Source organism: Cnephaeus nilssonii (genome assembly GCF_951640355.1).
Source record: "Cnephaeus nilssonii genome assembly, chromosome: 14".
Taxonomy (NCBI): Eukaryota; Metazoa; Chordata; class Mammalia; order Chiroptera; family Vespertilionidae; genus Cnephaeus; species Cnephaeus nilssonii.
In genome coordinates this window covers 70,888,058-70,913,792 of record NC_137085.1, presented here as the reverse complement: position 1 = coordinate 70,913,792, position 25,735 = coordinate 70,888,058, and the positions used below count along the sequence as shown (strand labels likewise).

At 46.6% G+C, this 25,735-nt stretch overlaps 2 protein-coding genes across 2 annotated transcripts; one reads left to right on the top strand and one right to left on the bottom strand.

Moving 5' to 3' along the window:
• Positions 1-9,137: 9,137 nt before the first annotated feature.
• LOC307111351 (uncharacterized protein) lies at positions 9,138-12,118 on the top strand. Its single transcript, XM_079791180.1, has 5 exons — positions 9,138-9,170; positions 10,422-10,558; positions 10,863-11,033; positions 11,302-11,545; positions 11,644-12,118. The coding sequence occupies exons 2-4, from the start codon at positions 10,433-10,435 to the stop codon at positions 11,530-11,532; spliced, it is 528 nt and encodes a 175-aa protein (XP_079647306.1). The 5' UTR covers positions 9,138-9,170; positions 10,422-10,432; the 3' UTR covers positions 11,533-11,545; positions 11,644-12,118.
• An 8,887-nt stretch (positions 12,119-21,005) lies between these two features.
• Positions 21,006-23,802, bottom strand: LOC307111349 (uncharacterized protein). Its single transcript, XM_079791178.1, has 5 exons — positions 23,652-23,802; positions 22,523-22,659; positions 22,091-22,261; positions 21,579-21,821; positions 21,006-21,480 (listed from the first exon to the last, which is right to left on the bottom strand). The coding sequence occupies exons 1-5, from the start codon at positions 23,785-23,787 to the stop codon at positions 21,463-21,465; spliced, it is 705 nt and encodes a 234-aa protein (XP_079647304.1). The 5' UTR covers positions 23,788-23,802; the 3' UTR covers positions 21,006-21,462.
• Positions 23,803-25,735: the final 1,933 nt, after the last annotated feature.

The following is a 25,735-nucleotide window of genomic DNA, read 5'->3' as shown; positions in this document are numbered from 1 at the left end:
ACAACATAAAAATTAAAAAAAAACCTCTCCCAAATAAATTCCATAAACAAAGTTAAAAGTTGAGATAGATTGGGGCAAATTATTCACAATGCCCTTGGCACATGAAAGGTCCCTACTCACAGTATTCAAAAAGCTGCCTGTAATTGGTGTACAAATGGCAAACATCTCTATGGGAGAAGCTAGGATGCTCCCTCAGGTTCCTGCTGCCCCGCCTGAGTGAGAGTCCCTCCTCCCCTACCAGGCAGAGGCATCCTCCAGTCACAGCTCCCTGCTTCCCTGATGGGAAACGCCACACTTCCAACCAGGCTCCCATTCCAGACCCGCTTCCAGCACTTTCAGAACCCTCCCCGCTCTCAGGAAGCCTGGCCCTTGCTTCTGGGGGAGCCCCAGTGTGGCGCAGTCAGTGGGTGGGGGCCTCAGGGGACCCTGTCACCGGAACTAGTGGGCACCCATCAGGAGCAGTGGTCTGGGAGGTGCTCTCAGTGCCCCTCACCGGGACCCCGTGCTCACTGCACCGTGGGCTCTCCCCACAAGGGGGCAGAGCCTGCACACTCCTCCACCCTGTGCACGCAGCAGGCACCTGAGCTGGTCGGGGCCTAGAAGATACAGTACAATTATGTTTACTAACATATGTACAGACATACTGCATATATATCAAATGTGAGTGACAAGGCGCTAAGAGACCAACCCATGCTAGTAAAATCTCAAGGCTGCCTTTAGAAAATGGTCAACGAAAAAAGGAAGGAAAAGAATAAAAAGAGAACAATCATTTTCTCTCTTTTGCCCAAATTGGTGACAATAAACATGATTTGCTTTTATAATGAGAAAAGAACTATTAATAAATTAAAATTAAAAACTGCACATACACGTGCCTAGAAAGGGTGACTCTGACATTGAAATTGTGGTTGCCTTAAAGAGTGGAACCTCCTTCTCTGGTGTCAGCTTCCTCCTGAATGTCGGCCTCACTGTCTGTCACGTCAAAAGAGAACTTCCCATCACAGGGATAAAAGCACCAGCCACTGGAGCCCAGAGGTCAGAGGTTTGACCTTGACAGCATCTGTGTGTGAAAACCCGGAGCAGGCTGTGACTGCTCCAGCCTGGGTCATGGAGCTGTCCCTGTGCAAACATGGAGGATGGAGGAGACAGAGCCATGTGACTGGCCTGGCCCTGGTAACCCTGGGTCTGTGCTGAGGGCGGAGAAGTTCTCCCCAAGAGAGGAGTTCTGTTTAGGAGAAAGGTGCAGAGGGAGGCTGCTGGGCAAGTCAAAGGACTGTAAGAGTCTTCATACTTTTGTTCCATGTACGTGTGAGGACAGCACTTGTTCATAAGGTTGTGGGACCAGCCGGGCTCCTAACAGTTGAAGCCACAGTTAGGAATCATGACAGGCCAACTTTGAAGAGCTTAAGGGCCACTGAGCTCACTGCCACATCCTGAGGAGTGTCCTGGGGACGTTCCAGGGCACATTAAGTGCCATGATCCCTGGTCAGGCTGAAACTGTCTGGCAAACCCCACCACGGGCAGCTGGAGGGAGGAAAGCAGACCACAGCTCAGCTCCTGCGGCCACACTGCGAATCCAAAGGTGCAAGTTCTTAGGGGCCAGAAGAGCCTTTCAGGGGCCCTTGTCCTCAGAGTTGCCGTGAAATGAGCTTGGACAGCACGCTCCTCATCCCCTCGGGGCTGGGGCTGCCCCTGGGGACAAAGTTTCCATTTGTGCTTCCTGGATGCCTGAGGCCCCCCTGTGGACAGAGCTTCCCAGACACAGAGTCTCTCTCTATGGTGTGGCCTGGAGGGCATTCCTGGGATTTATGATTGATTCCAATACCTGGATCCCAACTTCCATAAAGAATCAGAATTCCGGGTGGGACTTCCGAAGGACATTTTGCTGCACAAAAGGTTTGCAATCACAACTACAGGATTCTCCCAGGGCTGATGCTTGCTGAGGCAGCCTGGCAGGTGCCGGATGCTGTGGCTCCAGCCTGCAGGGTCCTGTCAGTGATGCAGAGGAGGGACCAAGACCAGGGCTTTTGGGTGACATTTCTTGTCCCAATGAAATCACAGAATTTTACAATGAAAAGGGACTGAGAGAGGGTTTAGTCTAACTGCACTCAATGGAGACTGGAAGGAAAGCGTTCAAGAGATTTACTCAAAATTGTACCATCAATTATTAACAATCCAGACCAAGTGGCAGGCCAGCTGACCACACCTGATTCCTTATAAACCTCTGCTAAGTGTTTATATATTGTGATGTAGTGGGTATGTGTCATGAATGTACATGTTTATGTGTGTATATTGCTTGTATGCAGATGTATGCATACGTGTATGTATGTATGTATGAATGTGTGTGTATGTATAATTATGTGTATGTGTCCCTATTTATAAGTGTAAATGTATGTGTGCATATGTATATATGTGTATGTGTAAATGTATGAATGTATGTGTGTATATAAGTGTGTATGATATGTATATTGCATATACATTTGTGTATATGTATATAAATGTGTGTGTATGTGTGGTGCATATATCGCATATAAGTATGTCCATGTGTATGATTGTGTAATGTGTGTATGTGTGGTATGTATGTTGTTTATAAGTGTGTGCATGTGTGTATGTTTGTAATGTGTGTCTCTGTGTGTCTGTGTTTCAGGAGCTCGCAGACTCTCAGGCCTAAAGAGATCTGTGCTTCTGGCCAAGAGCCTTGATTCTCACCGATTCAGCCACGAGCGCCCGTGTCCACAGCAGGGTGACCGACATCACATGGTGAAAGGACAGGAGGAACTCGCCAGAAGGAACAGGCTTTAAGTTTGAGGAACCAACTAAAGATACTCACGTAGAGACACCCACCCCCAGGGCAAAAATGCAAAACCAGTTATTGTGCAGAATAATCTGATTTGTGGGCTTATTTATTGCTTTCTCCTGGTGACATTTAACTTTTCTCTGTATAAACTGGACAAAGGTGGACTGAAAACTTGATTAGAGTCTCACTTATCATTTTAGCAAGCATGCTGTGATGAACATAGGAAATAAGAGTGAATTTCACGTCTCTTTGCCCCCAAAGCTGTAGCTGAAGCTGTTTTCCCACAAGGAGCAGCTTTTGTGTTTCTGACTGTGAGCCCTGAGCTCTGCTGTGTGCCGCGGTTCCCACACTCTGGGAGTTTCATGGAAGATAAAATTTCATAGAGAACGCAGACTGAGTCTTAGTTTTGCAAAGTGAAATGGTGTAGCTACAATGAAAACGGTCCGATATTTCCTCAAAAGGTGCTACATGCCAATTCCTATATATACACTCAAAGACATGAAGGCATTCCTTCACGCAAAAAATTCTATACAGATGTTCATAGCTGCATCATGCAGAGTTGCCCAGGGAGTGGAAACAACACAACTGTTCATCAATGAAGGAATGGATGAAAATCCACGGTGCTCACACACTGAATGAAGTGTTAGTCATAGAGAGGAATGAGAATTGATACGCACTGCCGTCTGCATAAACCTTGACCACTGTGCTAAGTGACAGAAGCCACACACAAAGGACATACTTTTTATGATTTTATTTAAAAAATATATTTTATTGATTTTTTACAGAAGGGAGAGGGATAGAGAGTTAGAAACATCGATGAGAGAGAAACCAATTCAGCTGCCTCCTGCACACTCCCCACTGGGGATATGCCCGCAACCAAGGCACATGCCCTTGACTGGACTCAAACCTGGCACCCTTCAGTCCGCAGGCCGACGCTCTATCCACTGAGCCAAACCAGTTAGGGCAGTGGTCAGCAAACTGCGGCTCACGAGCCACATGTGGCTCTTTGGCCCCTTGAGTGTGGCTCTTCCACAAAATACCATGTGCGGGCATGCACGTACAGTGCGATTGAAACTTGAGGGCTTGGGAGGACAGATTCCAGACTCCCATTTCCTGAGTTTCTGTTCCAGGGGGTCTGGGAGGGGTTCCTGAACTGGCTTTTCTAACAAGTTCCCGTCGATGCTGCTGCTGCTGGTCAGGGGACCCACTTTGAGAATCTCTGCCCTAGAGAGGGGTGATACTGTATGCCCATTTTTCAGATGAGATGGTCCCAGCTGTGGGTGTATAAAATCACCCCACAGGGGAGCCCGGCTCCTCTCTCCAGTGAAGGAGGAACGTAAATGTGCTCCAGGCCAGCAGGCTTAGAAAGGAAGCTGAGCCTGCCCTTGTCCCTCACCTCCAGCCCCATCGCCTACATTGCACACTGGCCTCTGGGTGCCTGAAGGCAGCAGGAGATGAGAAAGGGAGCCCTGAGACCATCCTGAGATAAAGCACCACAGCCCCCAGGCCGGCTCAGCTAGGAGGTCGGCTCGCCTGCTGTGATGCTGAAAGGAGGGAGAGGCAGGCGAGCCACACAGAAGGCACGCTGCTGCCCACACGGACTGGGCCTCCGCGGCCTCCAGGAGGGGGGTTTGCACTTGCTGGAACATTCCTCAGAGACAAAATGTCAGCATCTTACCTGTGAATATCAAAGGTCACACTGTGACCGAACTCCAATGGTTTGCCCCAATGACAATCTCCGGTATGTAAAAATGAGGTTCATTCATTCACCAATTCTAAAGACACACATAGAACATTCTTTTAAAGGAGTATGAGGCCACAGCCTTGGCCAGGTGACTCAGTTGGTTGGAGTGTCATCCTGTAAATCAAAAGGTTGCTGGTTTTATTCCAAGTCAGGGCACATACCTAGGTTTCTGGTTCTACCCCCACTCGGTATGCTCACTGGAGGCAAATAATTGATCGCTCTCTCTCTCTCTCTCTCTCTCCTTCTATCTTCTCTAAAAATCAATAAAAACATATCCTCAGGTGAGGATTAAAAAAATGAGATCCAATATCAAATAAAATATCAAAATAAAACCATAATATGGAGCATCCCTATTTCCTGTAGGTTCCTGTCCAAAACCAAAACCAAGGAAATGGTCTCAATATCAACCTTTGACATTTTGCTGAATTACTGGTGTTGTGAGTTAGGTCTGTGTCCTGTGTGTCCCGACAACTTCAGTCGTTGCTGCCTCCCTCTCTTGTTTCGTGTCCTGGAAGCAGACCTGTAGGCGTGAGTCAAGCACATCTGAACGTTACTCTCAATTCCGTCGGGCCCACCGAGGAACCCAGCTCCCACCTCTGAGAACGAGCCTACCTCTGAATTAGGAATCTGATCTGTGGGACCATGGCGAGAGGAAAGAGCACGAGAGAGCTCTGTATAGAACACAGTTCCCATCCAAGGAAGCAGCAAATACTTGCTGTAAATGACTTAATTAACACCAGCATCCTGTGCCCAGATGGTGGTCTCCCCCTCTGGAGGAGATGTCAAGAGGATGGCAGAACACAACGGTCAGAGGTGCAGAAGACATGCGCTGGCCTCCACAGGAGAGTATATGGGTTACAGAGGGCGGGGGAGGGGGATGAGGAACTTGGGGAGAAGTGCCCCGGGCAGTTCCCCTCCCTTGCTACCTGCTGCTCCAAGATGCTTGCCATGAGTTCAATGACATGTACCTATCGTGGGCTGTGCTTGTTTGAAGGAGAATCAAGATTACTTAGGTAATTTTAGGTTTTTTAATAGAGAGACAAAGCCTGTGACACTAGTAGGGAAAAAAAAATGTAGATTACTTTTTTTTTTAATCTTCACCCAAGAATATTTTTCCATCGATTTTTAGAGAGAGTGGAAGAGAGAGGGCAAGACAGAGAGAAATACCGATGTGAGAGAAACACAGATTGGTTGCCTCCTGCACGCTCCTGACCAGGGCCCTGGCCAGGGAGGAGCCTGCAATCAAGATAAGTGCCCTTCACTGGATTCAAACCCGGGACCCTTTGGTCCGTAGGCTGACACTCTATCCACTGAGCCAAACTGGCTAGGGCTAGATTACTTTTTTAAATGCTCAAACCACATAAAGCAAAAACAAGAACAGAAGACCATAGCTTAGTTAATTCATTTGCTTAATGAAATGATTGACTGTTTAGCCCTACCAAAAAAAAAAAAAAAAAAAGGTTCCAGTAGTTCAGAGAGGCAAGTTATTTCATAAGGGGCTTCATATGAGCATCAAACCATAAATGGACTCTGTTGCAGAAAATTATATATGGTCCCAAACAACCTTACAAATAGACAGTTACCTGCATAACAATTTTCAAGAGTAAGTCTTGGCTGATAGAATTTAAATAAATTGGAGGGGGTCATTACATTGGGAAGAGGTTCTCAGTGGTCATAGGACCATGAACACCATCGAAGTAGATTTGTTTATTTCACTGTGGTTTGAAACCTCCAGAGATGAAGTATGGCATTATAAACTCTTTCTCTAGTGAGCAAAGGAAATTGAGAAAGATACCCATAAGAATAAACTTTCACAGAGAACGCATTGTAAATAAAAATCAGGAAAATTGCCAACTGCATTTTATCAAAGGCAGAACTAAGGATTGTTAGACTTCACTTTGACCACTTTAATGATCAGTCACTCTGTCTTTCTGTAAAATGCTACTTAACAGATTTCTTGAATGAAATGATATATTTTATTGCTTGAATGGCCTTCTGCCATATTTCTCTGGCATTTAGATACCTCTTATCCTCATTCTAGATTTGGGGCACAGGTGGCCTAAGTAGAGCCCATGCTTTCTCCAGCAGCACATTGTACCACATTCCAGAAGCAAAGGGGATGCCATTCTTCAGAGCAGCACCTGCCACACAGCCTCCTGTGAGGCAATTGCCTGAGGGGCAGGCGTTCCTGCAGTAGCAGGGTTAACAGCTCTGTGCAATCTTTTCAATCTGTGAGCTGAGGGCAACTGTAAAAATGTACGTTAAAATATCAACTTAAATACCTTGAATAAGTGACTCTGTTGAATTTTATGGTGTATTATAAAAAAAAAAAAAAACCACCAAAAAATTTCCAGTCATTTACAATGTAACATACTGCAGGTGCTGGTTGTGTTTGAGAGAGAAGAGCTTCTACAAACTCTAAGATTTTAAGATAAAGCTTAAATAAACAGATTTTTAAAGACTGTATGGAGTTACCAAGACCATCCAATAGGGAAGAGATGGCCTTTCCAACAAATCAGGCTGGAAAATCCAATACCCACATGCTAAAGAGTGAAATTTGACCCTCACTTGGTTCAAAATTAACACAAATGCAGCGAAGAGTCAAACATAAGAAATAAATTGATAAAACTTTAGATGAAAACATGCAGGTAGAGACTCATGATACTAAAATATCTGTATTTTTGGCATAATACATTAAAAGAGCAAGCAACCCAAAGTAGATATTAGACATGATAAATTTTAAAATGTCTATCTATTGACTCAATGAGAAAATATTTGCAAATCACATCATATTGGAACCCTGTGCAATGCTGGTAGAAATGAATAATGGTGCAACTGCTGTGAAAAAAATCAGAAAAAAAACACACACTTTTTATATGTACCAATTTGTTCTACTTCTGAAGTGAAAGGAGGAACTCAAACATTTGTGCGACTATGTGGAAGGCAGCATTATACAAAGTAGCCTAATGTGGATGTAACCCATATGCCCATCCAGGGATGACTGGAGGAACAAAACATGGTACATTTACTCACAATTTATTATTCACCTTAAAAAAAATGAAAATTCGGACATCTTCTAGACATGGATGAACCTCCAGGCTATTTTGTTAAGTGAAATAGCCATGCTCAAAAGGACAAATCTTACGTGTTTCCACTTGTGTGAGTGCGGTACCTAGAGTCGGGAAATTCACAGACAGAAAGTAAATAAGGCTGCCAGGGCCCGGAGGCAGGAACGCAGATTGGAGCTCAGTGCGGACAGAGCTTCAGTGTGGACGATGGAGGATCTGAAGGTGGATGGTGGTGACAGTGGACATCCGTGAAAATGGACTTCATGCCCCGGAAGTGTACATTGGAAAATGGTCCACCAGTCTATTTATGCTGTCTACAGCGCCAGCGTGAAAAAGCATGGTCTGAGTGTGCTTCTACACACCTTGTCAATTTCATTGTAAACAGCAACTAGTCACTGGTGTACATGAGCTGTGACTTCTTTTTTATAAAAGAATTGAAGATCTGCATAGAAAATGGACATGCAATAGGAATGATTTCTTACAAGGCATTTTCTATATTGAGTACATACCTTACTTTAGGTAATGAAAGGACAGCCAGACAATGTTTCTGGTTTGTGTTTCTTCAGTTCTTCATTATACAAATTAGCATTAAATATAGTGATACATTCCCTTCATTTCAAACCTTTTCACAAAACATCCTTTACATGCTGACATTAACTGTAGATAAAAGTAAAAATCATTTAACACAAGTCTCAAGTACATTTTTTAGTTAAACCTGAAGAAAAGTCAGTTGGATACTGAGGACTTACAGAGTGGCGAGGTAAAAGCCATTTGCTTCCCCCTCTCCTCCATAGACCATGTTTCTCTGTAAATGAGTCCTTCCTGGGGACCTGGAGAAAGGCCTGGGTTGACAGGACAGGAGCACTAGGAGTGTCCCCCTTCCCTGGAGCCCTCCCAGTCCGTCCCAGTCATCCCAGCACCAGGGCCTGGACCTCCATGTCTGTGCTTTGGGCATGGCCATCCCACTCCCCATTCTTCCCAAGCCCAGCTGCGCCCCTCCTGAGACAGTGAGCACCTCTGCCTGTGAGCCCTGCCTTCCCCCACCCGCCCCTCCTTTGCCTCAAAATAAACAGGAGCCACCAGAGAGATGGCTGTTCTCAGCCCTCCTGGGATTTTAACCAAAACCCCTAGAACTGAGAGGAAAGGCAGGGTTATGATGAAATACCACTTGGGGTCCCCTGTAAGCTCTCAGTGTTCTCCTGGTTCTACCTAGCTAGTCACCCCAGGTGTCACCAGGGCAGTTGGGACCAAGTGAGCTTTTTTCTTTTTTAATTTAAATTCTTTATTGTTGAAAGTATCACATATGTCTCCCTTTCCCCCCATTGACCTCTCTCTGGTCATTTCCATCCCCCAGAATTGAGATTTGTCAGTCACCTGGAGACCCAGAATTTGGTGGCCCCGCAATCAGGCTATCCTAGCCAATAAGGCATGTGTAAGAGATGGGGGCGGGGCTGGCCAGGCTGCTCAGGATCCTTAAAGGGGTGGCCTTGGGGCCACAACCATGCATCAGAGACCCCTGGACCTGCCACTGCTGACTGCACCTTCTCAGCTGTGTCACCCGCAGGTGAGTGCTTCTGCCAGGCCAGGCTGGGCTAGGCCACCCCAGGAACCGGCCTGCCCACCACCTTGGAGGGCAGGATCCTAGGCCCCCAGTGGGAAAGATCCTCTTCCATTGCTGGGCAGGACACAGCAGCCTGAGCACAGCCCATCCGCTGCTGGGCCCGCGCTGCCTGACTGTTTCAGCATCTGTGGAAGAGGCAGGAGTGTGGGTGGGCAGGGAGCAGGGCTGCGTTCCCCCAGGTCCTGCCTGCTTTCCTGGCCTTTGTCCCTGGCCAGTGATCTGAGCCTCAGAAGAGCATGGCCCTGTCATTAGGCAGGGACTGGTTTGTGGGGGTGTCTCTGGTCCATTGTGCCAGGTGAACACTTCTCTGGTTGGGAAGGAGTGGGAGGATGGGTGGCCCAGGCCAGGTGGGGGCAGCTGAGCCCTGGCTGCCCTCCTGCCCACCTTCCCCTGGCAGGGCCTTTAGGAGAGATTCCAATTCAAGGAGAGGCGGTTGGAAGGCACATCTCACCCTGCCATGCAGTAGTCAGGGAGGAAGTGGGAAGTGGCCACCTAACTCCTGGGACCTCTGTCCCTACCTGGGGTCAGGAGTCCTTGTTAGGGAGGCTCTCCTGGGTCACCTCGGCCCAGTTGCTAAATCCCTGGACCAGCCTTTTTGCTTGGTTCCTCTTTGGAGCCTCGAGATCCTGACCTGTAAGACACCCTCACAGCCTTCTCCCAACCTAAATGATCTTTGCACATCATGTTTCCAACCTGGGGTCCTTCTCTGCTGCTTTTCCTTCAGTGACTGAATCACATACCTCCATCTTATTTGATTTTCTCCATGCAAATCCTCATCCTTCCTTCACAGGCCTTGTAGAAGTCCTTGGGAGGATGAATTAAATTTTTGTTTTTACCTCATCATAGTGGCTCTATGTCTCAGAATAAAGTATGATGGCAATTTACTTTTTTAAAAAAATATGTTTTTTTAATTGAATTCAGAGAGGAAGGGAATGAGAGAGAGAGAGAGAGAGAGAGAGAGAGAGAGAGAGAGAGATATCAATGAAGTGAGAGAATCATTGATCGGCTGCCCCCTGCCTGCACCCTACTCAGGATTGAGACCCCAACCCAGGCATGTGCCCTTGAAAGGAATCCAACCTTGGACCCTCCAGTCCTCAGCCTGACATCTGTTCAATGAGCCAAACCAGCTTGGGCAAGTATGATGGCAATTTAGAAGCATTGGTAATCAAAGATGCCTTTATTGTTCCTTCTTAGGAATTTGAAACATGAATGCTTCACTCTTCCTGACTCTCCTTTGCTTGGGAATAGCCTCAGCGGCTCCAGAAGTGGATCCCAGTTTAGATGATCAATCAAACCTGTTTGAGGCAACAGTTGAAGAAGTATCTGAAATGGTTGGTACCATGTGAAACTGTCCAGAGGGACCCTAAAGGGAAGGGTTCATCTGGTAGGGGTTTACAGCATATACTAGGTTCTTCAGATCAGCTCTTCCAAGGCCATAACTTCACCTCCCCTCATCATCCCTTGTTATGGACACAATGGGCACGCATCCTGATGTGTGGGTGCTGGAGAACAGCTCCCAGACAGATAAATCCTTCCCTGCTCCTGATTTCTCCTCCTCTCTGTCGGCAAATCCCCCTGGTGAAGCTGCGTTCTTTAAATAGCAATACAAATGACAGGTTATGTGTTTGCCTCTAGGTCGAAGACCTAATAGATGCAATCAGTGATGTGTTGGTAGAGGAAAGCCCCAAAGTGCTTGATACACACAGTCAGGAACAAAGTGAAGAACAACAGAGCAACAGAACTGCAAGCAATCACTCTGGTGACATAAGCCTGCTGATCAGACCACCCAGAAAAACACTTGGCAAGGTTGGTAACCCCTGCAGGTGTCCAGCTGGACACTGAAGAGAAGGGTCCATGCAGTTGGGGGTTCACAGCAGAGAGTAACTGCCATAAGGTCACAGCCCCGTTACTGACACAATGGGGCAGGCATCCCTGCTGTGTGGGCTAGAGACAGTGCCCAGATGTATAAAGCCTTCCCTGGTAATGGTTTGTCTTCCTCTCTCTAAAATCCACTTGGTGATGGTGAGCTGGTTGTAAATAAAAGTTAGATGACAGCTTATATGATTCCTTGTAGAGTAAAGGCACAACCAGGAATGGAAAGTTGGTGAAAATTGCCAAAGTTCTTGGAAAGAAACTTGTTAGTGAAATTTTAAAAAAAGCACCAGAATTGTTAGAAGTTGGGAAACGCATTGGAGAACTCATTCTGGGAGATGCAGAAATATCAGGGTCCTTTGGAGAAGTTTTCAAAGCCATTGGAGAGAGTGTTCTGGGAGATAACAACCCTCCCGTGACCCCAGACGACTGACTATGGTGATGAGGTGAGTGTGGCATGCAATACTTAACATTTTATCCTTCCTGCTCACTCTTTACCTAATAATATATTGCATTACAATATCCTGTTTCTTTTCCCTTGAAGACCAATGAAGAACCCTAGGCAGAAGATGCTGTGATGCCAGAACCAGAAGCACAAAAAGGGGACAGTACCGCGATGGTGATCCCCTGGTCTAAGGATCCAAGACAGGAAGCCTATGGGCCTCCTCTGCTGAGGAAATAGCTACTTGGACCTGCTGCCTAGGAATTTATAGGATAACAGCCCTGGTCACACCCAGGGTCTGCACCTGAGACAAGGACGCAACATTGGGATTCCTGCCCCAAGTATCAGCTTTGATTTTTCAGGAGCAACTTTTAAAATAACCACTTAAAGTTGATCCCTGGAAAAGCTAATGTCCTTCACCCCACCACCTCTGAAGCTATAATGGGTTCTTGCTATCCGCTCTCCATATCCCCTTGGTTTGTGACCTGGGGTGGAGGGTTATCCTTCCTCCAGCACTGTGTTCTCCTTCCCTTCCCCCAATTGTGGGATCTGTAAGTAATAAATCTTGTGGCTTTGCTTTCTCTGTGAGAGTTAATCCAAAATGCGCCATCAGTGAAAACAATCCCTGGGTTATTACTTCTCTAATGTGGGAGCTGGGGGGCTGCGGGAGCTGCCTGCTGACCCGGGGGTGACATGGCTCCTCCTCCAGCAGGTCATAATCTGCATGTCCCTAATTTAATACCTCAGCTCTGGGCCCAGCACACCCCTGTGAAGAACTGGTGTGACCACATGCAGGAGTTCTCTCTCCAAGAGGAAAGCAAAAAGAACCTGCCATGAAAAATGTGAAAATCCTACCATTTGTGACAACAAGGATGCATTGTAAAGGCATTGTGCTTCATGAAAAATTATACACAAATTTTCTACTTCAAAGGCAGTTGGTACCCCTAACTCCATGTTGTTCAAGGGCCAATCCTATTTATGAAACATTTAAAATCATGGACATATGGTTCAATTAATATGAAATGGCAACATGTCGCACAGATGTGACTTGTACAAAATACACAACTATGTTAAAATTCTGCATTGAGTCCTACATAACCAAAAGTCCATCTAGCTGTATCTCGTGGTGTTTTCCCACTTGCTCTGATAAATATTTACATACAGCATAGCCGTTGTGACTCCATGATTGAGCATACACTTACGAACCAGGAGATCGCAGTTCAATTCCTGGTGAAGGCACATGCTTGGGTTTCAAGCTAGATCCCCAGTGGGGGCATGCAGGAGGCAGCCAATCAATGATTCTCTTTTATCATGGATATTCCTATCTCTCTCCCTCCCTCTCTTAAATCAAATACACACACACACACACACACACACACACACACACACACACAAATGCTTGTTGTGAAATTGAAAAATTAGCATCTATTCAATGATACACTCTGGGTTCACCAGGTCATAAGACATGATTCACTTCTATGTTATGTGGAGATATCCGTCATATTCTATATATCATTCAAATTTCTCCAGATGAATTGGGCCTAAACTGGCAGTCAGACATCCCCTGAGAGGTCCCAGATTGAAGAGGGTGAAGGCCAGGATAAGGGCACCCCCTCCATTGCATGAATTTTCATGCACTGGGCCTCTAGTATATCAATAACAAGTGCTGGGGAGGAAGTGGAGAAAAGGGAACCCTAGTACAGTGCTGGTGTGAATGCAGTCTGATGTAGCCATTTTGGAAAACAGTATGGAGTTTCCTTAAAAATAAAAAATGGAACTTCTGTTTGACCCAGCAATCCTACTTCTAGGAATACATGCTAAAAATCCCAAAACACCAGTTGGAAAAAATATATGCATCCAGCCCAACTGCCCATCAGTAGATGAGCAGGCATAAAAGCTTTGGTCTATTTATGCAATGAATTCCAAGCAGCGGTAAAAAACAATGAACTCTTACCTTTTGCAAGAGCATGGGTAGATCTGGAGATTATTATATTAGTGAATTAAACAAGTCAGAGAGAGGCAAATACCTTATGATCTCCCTTACATGTAGAATCTAATGAGCAAAGTAAACTGATCAACAAAATAGAAACAGAGGCATGGCTACCTGGAACACACTGACAGCTGTCAGAGGGGAGGGGTGTGGAGGAGATGGAAGAAAGAGAGTGAGGGGATAAACAAAAAAACATACTGTATATGCATAACCTAGAGACACAGACAGCATTGTGGTGAGGTCCAGAGGGTAGGGGGCAGGGGCTAGGTGGAGGTGGGCAAAGGGGGGGGCATCTGTAACAGTGTCAACAATAAAAATTAAACTAAAATAAAAAAATGCCTACTCTCACCCCAAAAATCAACAAAATAAAGTAATGGGGAAAAATAGATTGAAAAAATAAAGGGTCACTCGTCCATTCCTGGAAGTATTTGAAATAGTACATCTATTCTGGGTTATTGTTTAGCAGTTTCTAGTTTTCCAGATTTATAGAGACACATAATTGACAAATTGCATTGTATTAAGTGAAAGTGTACAATATAAGGATTTAAAATATAAAAGTATTGCAAATTGATTACCACCATAGGTTTAGCTAACACACATCACTTCATGTAGCTGCAACTTCTTTTGGTGAAAACCTATAGGATTTACTTTCTTAGGACTTTCAAATATAGGTAGGTCCCAGAGATGTTTTGTGTTCAGTTCCAGACACCACAATAAAGCACATATTGCAATAAAGCCAGTCGCATATAAAATTCATGTTTCCATTATACTGTACTCTAAGGGTGTGCATAGCATTATGTCTAAACAAACAAGTATGCACCTTAATTAAAATGTACTTGGTTGCAAAGAAATGCTGAGTACCATTTGAGCTCCTCATAAGGTGTTAGCCAGTGTGAGGGCTTACATTCAACATGTAAGGAATACAGCATGTGAGAGGCATGAGTGAAGGACAGTACTACTAGTGCACCCGTCCACAGCACAGTTTGGAAGCCATGGTGACCTCACTGTACATCCCAGCCCCAGAAATGCTTTACCTCACGCTGAAAGTTTGGCCTTTCATCACCTTTACTCATTCCCCGCCCCAGGCTGTTCCTTATAAAACTAAACACACAATCACCATAAGACCCAGCCATTACCCTCCTATAAAAATGTGTTTCTATCGCCCACTCTTCCTTAAACGTGTTTCAGGTGCAGCTGGCCACACCTCCCCTCAGCATGAGCACCAGGCCTGCCAATCATCTGGAGCCACAGTGACCTGGTTAGGAGGAGCCCACGTGTCAGTCAGGCCAGCACAGGCCAGGGAGCAGTTCCAGGCTGTCTGTGCTGTGACCAGGGCCTTTCTCTTCCCCTGGGGCTACCGTCCTGAGAAAGGCCTGCGCCTGTGACAGCCACGCCTGAGGGGAAGGACTCTGAGAAGGAAGCCAAGGGCCATCGAAGGTGTGGGTGGGAGAAAGGGCACCTGGTGGACACGGCGTCACTCAAGTAGGTTCTTCCCCAAAAGCTAAGCTTTTTATGGAGTCCAGCTTTCCTTCAGGACACACGGCCCTGTTTCACATACAGAAAGCAACGCACTATTGTAAGTTCACTGAGTTAGGGATCTTCCACTTGAAAATGAAAGACTTATGTCTGATGCAGGAACCAGAACTTAGAACTGGGGTGTTGTACATAAGAGTCCATAAAATCAAGGCCTGGAGGAATGGATAACACCCAACAAGCCGGAATATTCGGAAACTGCAGAAAGACTAGGATGTAGGGATGTGTTGCTACTCCTTGCAGCCTGCTCTAAGCTCCAGCAAGAAAAGAGAAACTTCTCTGCTTGCCAGGCCACCTGGAAAGTGGGGAGTGAAATTACAGCCTTGTGAAGAAATACTGTGTGTACAAGTAACTGAAGGTGTTTAGATTCTGTCCATCCTTCAGCTTGCGGATTAGAGAGACGATGCTCTGCCCCTGGTAAGACTGGGATTGAGGCTAAAAGTGAGACAGAACCTGAGATCGCAGGAGGAGTCAGTAGTTTTCCTCATCAGGTTTTGTTTTAGCTGCTTATTTTAATTTTTTTACATCTTAACCTTCATCTTTTCTCCCTCTCCTCATTCCCTGTGCTGGCAATTGACAAATCATTATGTTGTACAACTGAAACTAATGTACCTTTTTTTTTTTAAAAAAAAACCACACACATATTTTATTGAATTTTTACAGAGAGGAAGGGATAGGGATAGAGAGTTAGAAACATAGATGAGAGAGAAACATCGATCACCTGCCTTCTGCACACCCACTACTGAGGATGTGCCCACAACCAAGGTACATGCCCTTGACCGGAATCAAAACTGGGACCCATAGTCCACAGGGCCATGCTCTATTCACTGAGCCAAACCGGTTAGGGCCTAATGTGCCATTTTTGGCCAACTATCCTATATAATAAAAGGCTAATATGCAAATTCTCCCCTCGAGCAGGTGGCAGGGTTGGCCAGCCAACCACCCGTGGCCCCTCCCCCTGGCCAGCCTGGCCCAATCAGCCCCAATCCGGGTGGGCTGGCCAGACCACACCTATGCATGAATTCGTGCACTGGGCCTCTAGTAGTTTAATAAAATGGTTTAAAAACAAAAGGAATTGCCAGAAGACAGTGTGGCTTCAGAGTAAAGTACAGGCCTGCCCCATGTTCACATCTACCCCTCTGCAAGGCCCCCAGAGAGGGATAGAGAACTGATAGATGGACTTTCAGAAACATTTGATATCTGTTATTTCAAAAATATCTGGAGGTCTTACTGGGTGGAAAGTAAAAAAGGAAAAGAGCATTCATTTTAGTTTGCTATTTAATTTTTGTTTGTTTCATTTTGAATTCACTTGTAGACATGTGAGATGGATTCCTTCAGACTTAATCAGAACAAACAAACTGTTCACAAGGAGGTACGTGCTCTGATACATCTTCCCAGAAGGTTGCTGAGAACATCTTTTGGGCTCCAGCTCCAGGCTCAGGGTCACTGAGCCAGGGAGACGTGTGCCTGCTCCCTGAGGCTGGTCACCTGCTCCCTGAGGCTGGTCACCTGCTCCCTGAGGCTGGTCCTGGGGCTCAACTCAATTGTTGAGCATTGACCTATGAACCAGGAGGTCAGGGTCAATTCAAAGCCTGAGGGATTTGCTCTGGGGAGGAGGGTTCTTTTCAGGGATTGAGGCTGTGCTGTGGGTCACAACCTGAGGGTGAGGTCAGACTTGATGGTCACAAGCAAAGATCACAACTGATGAGCGGCCTGAGCCTCAGCCCCTCAGTCCAGGAGGAAGCAGCTTGCAGACACAGCCAGGACAGGGGCAGGAGGGTCTGTCCCAGCCGAAACCCCTGGCCTGAGGGTGGACAGGGCGGTGCCCCAAAAGGGGGTTTTAAGGAGTAGTCTCCCCCTTCCATGTGCAGCCCTGGAAGTACTGGTGGCAGAGCAGGAAATGGCCCCAGGACACAGCTGCTCATCTTCCCAAACCACCCAGGTCAGAGGGCTGCTGGCTCCTGACTGTTGATCACAAGGACAAGTCTTCTCTCAAAGGGCGTGAAGAGGTGTCGGGGGCGGGGGGAGGGGAAGGAGGTTCACAAGCACCCACAGCAGGGCCCCCTGGATCCAGAGTGGTGACTGTCTCTCCCAGGGCTGATGCTTGCTGGGGCAGCCTGGCAGGTGCCGGATGCTGTGGCTCCAGCCTGCAGGGTCCTGTCACGGTCCTGGTTCCTTATAAACAAACCTCTGCTAAGTGTTCATAGTGTGATGTAGTGTGTGTGTTGCGGAGGAAATTATTTTTTTCTACTCTTCCAGGTGGGAGGATTTCATAATCACATTGACAGAAGACAGATTAGAGAAGAACAAATGTAATTTTGTATGGGGGCCCCATAAAAATATGAGACCCAGCCATCTGGTGTGGCTCAGTGGTTAAGCATGACTGGTGAACCAGGAGATCAAGGGTCAATTCCCAGTCATGGCAAAAGCCCCGGTTGCAGGCTCGATCCCTAGTAGGGGGTGTGCAGGATGCAGCCAATCAGTGATTCTCTCTCACCATTGTTGTTTCTAACTCTCTCTCCCTCTCCCTTCCTCTCTGAAATCAATAAAAATATATTTTAAAATAAATAAAAATATGAGACCCAAGGGTCCATGGGGCAGTTGAGGCCTGTATGCCAACCCGAGCTAAGGAATGGGATGGAGGCCTGGGCTTCAAAGGGGAGACAGGTATTTGGTGCAGAGGTTTGCCCATGCCCTACAGATAGGTCTTCCAGATAAGTTACGTCTGGTCCCAGCTCCTTTTCTAGGTCAGCTTCCACACCTCAACCAAATACCTTTAGGCTGTTAAGGGAGAGGTAAAAGTTTTTCTTGAATCCGCTGGGTTTTGACTGTCTTCTGCTCAGAGTAATCCACGTGCCATAATAATGCATCGTGGGAATCTTGTTAGAACATTTTCATGTGCATGTGTGCATCAAGAGTAAACACAGGTGTGTGTACTGTGTAAATGCATATGAATATGCGAGCATTTGTGCATATGTGCCTAAGTGTGTGTGTATATGTGTGTGCATGTATGGAATTGTCTGTGTGCATATGTGTAGATGTGTATAAGTTTGTGTGTAAGTGTATTATGTGTTTTGTGTATGTTTAGTGAGTATATATGTACGATGTGTATATTATGTATAAGTCTGTGTTATGTCTGTATTGTTTACAAATGTGTGACTTTGTGTGTGATGTGTGTATTGTATATAAGTGTGTGTATGTCTGTGTTTTATGAAGTGAGGGGCTCTCAAGCCCTAAAGAGAATCTGTGCTTCTGGCCAAGAGCCTGGTTCTCACCGATTCAGCCATGACTCCCGTGTCCACAGCAGGGTGACCACAGAGCATCCCAAGACGTTCTTCCCCCACGCCTGCATGCCACCCCCTGCCCCTGAGTGACGCCCGGGTTCTGTGAGCCCTCGGACTGTCACAGCCAGTGCCCTGACAATCTTTCTGTCTCCCAAGAAGGGAAGGCAGCCCCCCTAGAGGGAGGCCAGGGCTGCCTCCTGGAGGTCCGTGACTCTGTGGCCAGCACTCCCCTGGGAAGGAGAAGTGGGCGTTTCCTGCTGAGCCTTCTCTCCTTGCCTCTGCACAGAAAGTCAGCAGAGAGCAGTCCTGGTGCCCGCCCCCCAGGGCTCAGGCAATGCCCGCGGCTTTCAGAGAAATTTGATGGAGGAGAGTGTTGGCTTTCCTTTTTCTAGACATTTTTAAAGCAACTGAACCTATTAACCTAACATTAGGACAGCTAGTTGTCAGTGTTCTTAGAAGCTCTTCAGAAACATCGGTGTCAATGGCTGCATAGCACTGACGGTCATTGTCACACCCAGTGACTTAACTCTTCCCAACCTGAACAGCCAGGCCTTTTCCCTGTTACAGAGAAAGCTGGGATCAACATCCTTACGCACATTTTTTCTGCATTTTGGATTGGACCTGAAGCTGTTTTCCTTGCTTTATGTGCAGGACATCACCCAAGGCGCAGTTCTGGCCGAGCAAAATATTGCATTTTTGTTGATTTCTGTCTGGTTACTATTTTCCCCCAAAAAACATTATTTTATTAATTAACTCTTGACTCATCTGATACTTTTTTACTATTATTTGCTACAAATAATGGCTTTTAGAATATAAACCTTTGAGATAAAAATTATGAACAACAAATACATATCTATCAACAAGTGATTCTAAAAATCGAGTGAATTAAAAATCTGAGGAACATAATAAACTGGTGAACATAATAGAATCAGAGGCATAGAATGGGAGTGGATTGATAATTCCCAGGGGGAAAGGGGTGTCTGTGTGGGGGGTACGGGAAGAGACTGGACAAAAATCATACACCTATGGATAAGGACAGCGGGGGGGGGGGGGAGGTATGGGTAAAGGGGGGAGGGAACCGGGTGGTGAGGAGATATGGGGGGTAAAAAGGAGAAACAATTGTAATAATCTGAACAATAAAGATTTATTAAATTAAAAAAAAATTTGCATTGAATCCTACATAACCAAGAGTCGAACAATAAAGATTTATTAAATTAAAAAAAAATTTGCATTGAATCCTACATAACCAAGAGTCCATCTAGCTGTATGTCATGGTGTTTTCCCACTTCCTCTGATAAAGATATACATAGAGCATGGCGGGTGTGACTCCATGATTGAGCATACACCTATGAATCGGGAGGTCGCAGTTCAATTCCCCAGTGCAGGAGACAGCCAATCAATGATTCCCTTTCATCGGTGATATTCCTATCTCTCTTCCTCCCTCTCTGAAATCAACAAAAATATATTTAAATATATATATATATATATATATATATATATATATATATATATATATGCATATCTATATACACAAATGCTTACCTTCCTTATAGAACTTGAATGTAATCTGGTTTGAATCTCTAACAACAGAGGGAGAACCCACATGGAATACTGAGGCCAGTATTCATTTGCAAGATTCCTCCTTTCACAAGTAAAGGGCAAGACACTTGATTAATACCACCCACCTGATGCAAAAGATGAGTTTCAGACAGTTTGCAGTTTACAGATTTCCAAGTCAAGTTTGTTCTAAAGCATCCCAGGAGGTGACATGGTTGTTTTGAAATTGAAAAATTAGCATCTATTCAATGACACATTCTGGGTTCACCTGGTCATAAGACATGATTCATCTGGAGAAATTTGAATAATAGATAGAATATGATGGATATCTCCACATAACACAGACGTGAGAACAGCTATATGGTCACCACTGAAACAAATCTGAGCAGGGTAATAAATCTAATGGCAGTTCCAACACTGTGCATGTATAGATTCCAGAATCTAAAATGGGAATTCTAAATGTGGGATCTGTTTTATGAACGTGTTTATAATTCCCAAGCAGAGCTGGAATGGGGGACGTAAGCAGCTCTGTTTACCATGCAGGGGACGGCGAGCGTAGCTGAGTCACAGCCATCATGCTGTACGTTCCATCCCACACACTGACTATCTGACACCTGGAATTCCTGCCTCTCACCACCTTCCTCCAATTCCCTGTCCCCACCTCCACCGTGGAAACCACAAGACTGACTTCTGATTCTCGGAGTTTCTTGGATTGTTTGTTGGATCCCAGACAGAAGAGAGATCATACAGTATTTTACTTGCTCTGCTGTCTTATTTCATGGGGCATAATGCCTTTACAGTCCATCCTTGTTGACACAAATGGTAGGGTTTTCTCATTTTTCATGGCAGGTTCTTTTTGCTTTCCCCTTGGAGAGAGAGCTGCTACATGTGGTCACACCTGTTCTTCACAGGGGTGTGCTGGGCCCAGAGCTGATGTATTAAATTAGGGACATGCAGATTATGACCTGCTGGAGGAGGAGCCATATCACCCCCGGGTCAGCAGGCAGCTCCCGCAGCCCCCCAGCTCCCACTTTGGAGAAGTAATAACCCGGGGATTGTTTTCACTGATGGCGCATTTTGGATTAACTCTCACAGAGAAAGCAAAGCCACAAGATTTATTACTTACAGATCCCACAATTGGGGGAGGGGAAGGAGAACACAGTGCTGGAGGAAGGATAACCCTCCACCCCAGGTCACAAACCAAGGGGATATGGAGAGCGGGTAGCAAGAACCCATTATAGCTTCAGAGGTGGTGGGGTGAAGGGCATTAGCTCTTCCAGGGCTCAACTTTAAGTGGTTACTTTAAAAGTTGCTCCTGAAAAATCAAAGCTGGTACTTGGGGCAGGAATCCCAATGTTGGGTCCTTGTCTCAGGTGCAGACTCTGGGTGTGACTAGGGCTGTTATCCTATAAATTCCTAGGCAGCAGGTCCAAGCAGCTATTTCCTCAGCAGAGGAGGCCCATAGGCTTCCTGTCTTGGATCCTTAGACCAGGGGATCACCATCGCGGTACTGTCCCCTTTTTGTGCTTCTGGTTCTGGCATCACAGCATCTTCTGCCTAGAATTCTTCATTGGTCTTCAAGGGAAAAGAAATAGATTGTTGTAATGCAATATATTACTAGGTAAAGAGTGAGCAGGAAGGATAAAATGTTACGTATTGCATGCCACACTCACCTCATCACCATAGTCAGAGTCCTCTGGGGTCACGGGAGGGTTGTTATCTCCCAGAACACTGTCTCCAATGGCTTGGACAATTTTCCCCAAGCCCTCTGGTATTATTGTATTCACCAGAACCTCCTCTCCAATGCGTTTTCCAAATTTTTTCAGTTTGGGTGCTGTCTTTTTAAATGCTCCAACAATTTTCTTTCCAAGACCTTTGAAAATTTTCCCCAACAATCTCCTGGTTGTGCCTTTACTCTAGAAGGAATCATATAAGCTGTCATCTAACTTTTATTTACAACCAGCTCACCATCACCAAGTGGATTTTAGAGAGAAGAAGACAAACCATGACCAGGGAAGGCTTTATACATCTGGGCACTGTTCTCTAGCCCACACAGCAGGGATGCCTGCCCCATTGTGTCAGTAACGGGGCCGTGACCTTATGGCAGTTACTCTCTGCTGTGAACCCCCAACTGCATGGACCCTTCTCTTCAGTGTCCAGCTGGACAGCTGCAGGGGTTACCAACCTTGCCAAGTATTTTTCTGGGTGGTCTGATCAGCAGGCTTATGTCACCAGAGTGATTGCTTGCAGTTCTGTTGCTCTGTTGTTCTTCACTTTGTTCCTCACTGTGTGTATCAAGCACTTTGGGGCTTTCCTCTACCAACACATCACTGATTGCATCTATTAGTTCTTCGACCTAGAGGCAAACACATAACCTGTCCTTTGTATTGCTATTTAAAGAACGCAGCTTCACCAGGGGGATTTGCAAACAGAGAGGAGGAGAAATCAGGAGCAGGGAAGGATTTATCTGTCTGGGAGCGGTTCTCCAGCACCCACACATCAGGATGCGTGCCCATTGTGTCATTATCAGAGGTAAGGGGATTGGGGCGGGGGGGGGGGGGGGGTGGCGGGGGGGAGGAGCGGGTAATGCTTCAGGACAGTTTCACATGGTACCAACCATGCCAGATACTTCATCAACTACTCCCTCAAACAGGTTTGATTGAGCATTGAAAGTGTGATCCACTCTTGGAAATGCTGAGGCTATTCCCAAGCAAAGGAGAGTCAGGAAGGTTGAAACATTCATGTTTCCAAGACCTAAGAAGGAAAAATAAAGAAATCTTTGATTACCAATGCTTCTAAATTGCCATCATACTTTCTTCTCTGAGTCTTATAGCCACTATGGTGAAGTAAAAAACAATAATAATAATTCACCTCTACCCCTCCAAGTACTTAATATAAGACTGTGTAGGAAGGATGAGGATTTGCGTGGAGAAAATCAGTCCAGATGGAGGTATGTGATTCAGTCACTGAAGGAAAAGCAGCAGAGAAGGACTCCAGGTTGGAAACATGATGTGCAAAGATCATTTAGGTTGGGAGAAGGTTGTGAGGGTGGCTTATGGGTCAGGATCCTGAGGCTCCAAAGAGGAACCAAGTAAAGGCTGGTCCAGGGATTTAGCAACAGTGCCGAGGTGACCCAGGAGAGCCTCCCTAACGAGGACTCCCAACCCCAGGTAGGGACAGAAGTCCCAGGAGTTAGGTGGCCACTTCCCACTTCCTCCCTGACTACTGCATGGCAGGGTGAGATGTGCCTTCCAACCGCCTCTCCTCGAATTGGAATCTCTCCTAAAGGCCCTGCCAGGGGAAGGTGGGCAGGAGGGCAGCCAGGGCTCAGCTGCCCCCACCTGGCCTGGGCCACCCATCCTCCCACTCTTCCCCCAACCAGAGAAGTGCTCACCTGGCACGATGGACCAGAGACACCCCCACAAACCAGTTCCTGCATCCCAACAGCGTCAGGCTTTTCTGAGGCTCAGATCACTTGCCAGGGACAAAGAGCAGGAAAGGAGGCAGGACCTGGGGGAACGCAGCCCTGCTCCCTGCCCACCCACACTCCTGCCTCTTCCACAGATGCTGAAACACTCAGGCAGCGCGGGCCCAGCAGCGGATGGGCTGTGCTCAGGCTGCTGTGTCCTGCCCAGCAATGGAAGAGGATCTTTCCCACTGGGGGCCTAGGATCCTGCCCCCCAAGGTGGTGGGCAGGCCGGTTCCTGGGGTGGCCTAGCCCAGCCTGGCCTGGCAGAAGCACTCACCTGCGGTGGATGCAGCTGAGAAGGTGCAGTCAGCAGTGGCAGGTCCAGGGGTCTCTGATGCATGGTTGTGGCCCCAAGGCCACCCCTTTAAGGATCCTGAGCAGCCTGGCCAGCCCCGCCTCCATCTCTTACCCATGCCTCATTGGCTAGGATAGCCTGTGGGCGGGGCCACCAAATTCTGGGTCTCCAGGTGAGTAACAGAGCTCACTTGGTCCTAACTGCTCCCTGGGCAACTCCTAACTGCCTTGGTGACACCTGGGGGTGACTAGCTAGGTAGAACCAGGAAAACACTTAAAAGCGTTCCAGGGAGGGACTGGAACCCATGTTAATCAATTACCTACAGTTCAGGCCCTGGGCAGGGGGTTTAGGAACAAGAGCTAACAGGGTATTGCAGCATAACCCTGCCTTTGCTCTCAGTTCTAGGGGTTTTGGTTAAAATCCCAGGAGGGCTGAGAACAGCCATCTCTCTGGTGGCTCCTGTTTATTCTGCTGCAAAGGAGGGGCGGGTGGGGGAAGGCAGGGCTCACAGGCAGAGGTGCTCACTGTCTCAGGAGGGGCGCAGCTGGGCTTGGGAAGAATGGGGAGTGGGATGGCCATGCCCAAAGCACAGCCATGGAGGTCCAGGCCCTGGTGCTGGGATGACTGGGACGGACTGGGAGGGCTCCAGGGAAGGGGGACACTCCTAGTGCTCCTGTCCTGTCCCCCCAGGCAGGGAGTCTCCTCCCTCCCAGGCCTTCCTCCAGGTCCCCAGGAAGGACTCATTTACAGAGAAACATGGTCTATGGAGGAGAGGGGGAAGCAAATGGCTTTTACCTCGCCACTCTGTAAGTCCTCAGTATCCAACTGACTTTTCTTCAGGTTTAACTAAAAAATGTACTTGAGACTTGTGTTAAATGATTTTTACTTTTATCTACAGTTAATGTCAGCATGTAAAGGATGTTTTGTGAAAAGGTTTGAAATGAAGGGAATGTATTACTGTATTTAATGCTAATTTATATGATGAAGAACTGAGGAAACACAAACCAGAAACATTGTGTGGCTGTCCTTTCATTACCTAAAGTAAGGTCTGTACTCAATACAGAAAATGCCTTGTAAGAAATCATTCTTGCCAAAACCGGTCTGGCTCAGTGGATAGAGCGTCGGCCTGCGGACTCAAGGGTCCCAGGTTCGATTCCGGTCAAGGGCATGTACCTTGGTTGTGGGCACATCCCCGGTGGGGGGTGTGCAGGAGGCAGCTAATGGATGTTTCTCTCTCATCGATGTTTCTAACTCTCTATCCCTCTCCCTTCCTCTCTGTAAAGAATCAATAAAATATATTTACAAAAATCATTCTTATTTCATGTCCATTCCCACATCACCTTTTTCTATGCAGATGTTCAATTCTTTTTTTAAAAAAAATATATATTTTATTGATTTTTTACAGAGAGGAAGGGAGAGGGATAGAGAGCTAGAAACATCGATGAGAGAGAAACATCGACCAGCTGCCTCCTGCACACCCCCTACCGGGGATGTGCCCGAAACCACTGTACATGCCCTTGACCGGAATCGAACCTGGGACCTTTCAGTCCGCAGGCCGACGCTCTATCCACTGAGCAAAACTGGTTTCGGCTCTTTTTTTTTTTTTAATACTCTATGCAGATGTTCAATTCTTTTTATAAAAAAGAAGTCACAGCTCATGTACACCAGTGACTAGTTGCTATTTACAATGAAATTGGCAAGGTGTGTAGAAGCACACTCAGACACATGCTTTTTCACGCTGGCGCTATAGACAGCATAAATAGACTGGTGGACCATTTTCCAATGTACACTTCCGGGGCATGAAGTCCATTCTCACGGATGTCCACTGTCACCACCATCCACCTTCAGGTCTTCCATCGTCCACACTGAAGCTCTGTCCACACTGAGCTCCAATCTGCGTTCCTGCCTCCAGGCCCTGGCAGCCTTATTTACTTTCTGTCTGTGAATTTCCCGACTCTAGGTACCGCACTCACACAAGTGGAAACACGTAAGATTTGTCCTTTTGAGCATGGCTATTTCACTTAACAAAATAGCCTGGAGGTTCATCCATGTCTAGAAGGTGTCCG

Coding starts and splice junctions, on each gene's coding strand:
- LOC307111351 (XM_079791180.1), top strand. CDS start 10,433: ATGAATGCTTCACTCTTCCTGACTCTCCTTTGCTTGGGAATAGCCTCA. Junction 10,559..10,862: donor TTGAAGAAGTATCTGAAATG/GTTGGTACCATG, acceptor GTTTGCCTCTAG/GTCGAAGACCTAATAGATGC. Junction 11,034..11,301: donor CCAGAAAAACACTTGGCAAG/GTTGGTAACCCC, acceptor GATTCCTTGTAG/AGTAAAGGCACAACCAGGAA.
- LOC307111349 (XM_079791178.1), bottom strand. CDS start 23,787: ATGGGTAAGAGATGGAGGCGGGGCTGGCCAGGCTGCTCAGGATCCTTA. Junction 22,660..23,651: donor CTCAGCTGCATCCACCGCAG/GTGAGTGCTTCT, acceptor TTTCCTTCTTAG/GTCTTGGAAACATGAATGTT. Junction 21,822..22,090: donor CCAGAAAAATACTTGGCAAG/GTTGGTAACCCC, acceptor GATTCCTTCTAG/AGTAAAGGCACAACCAGGAG.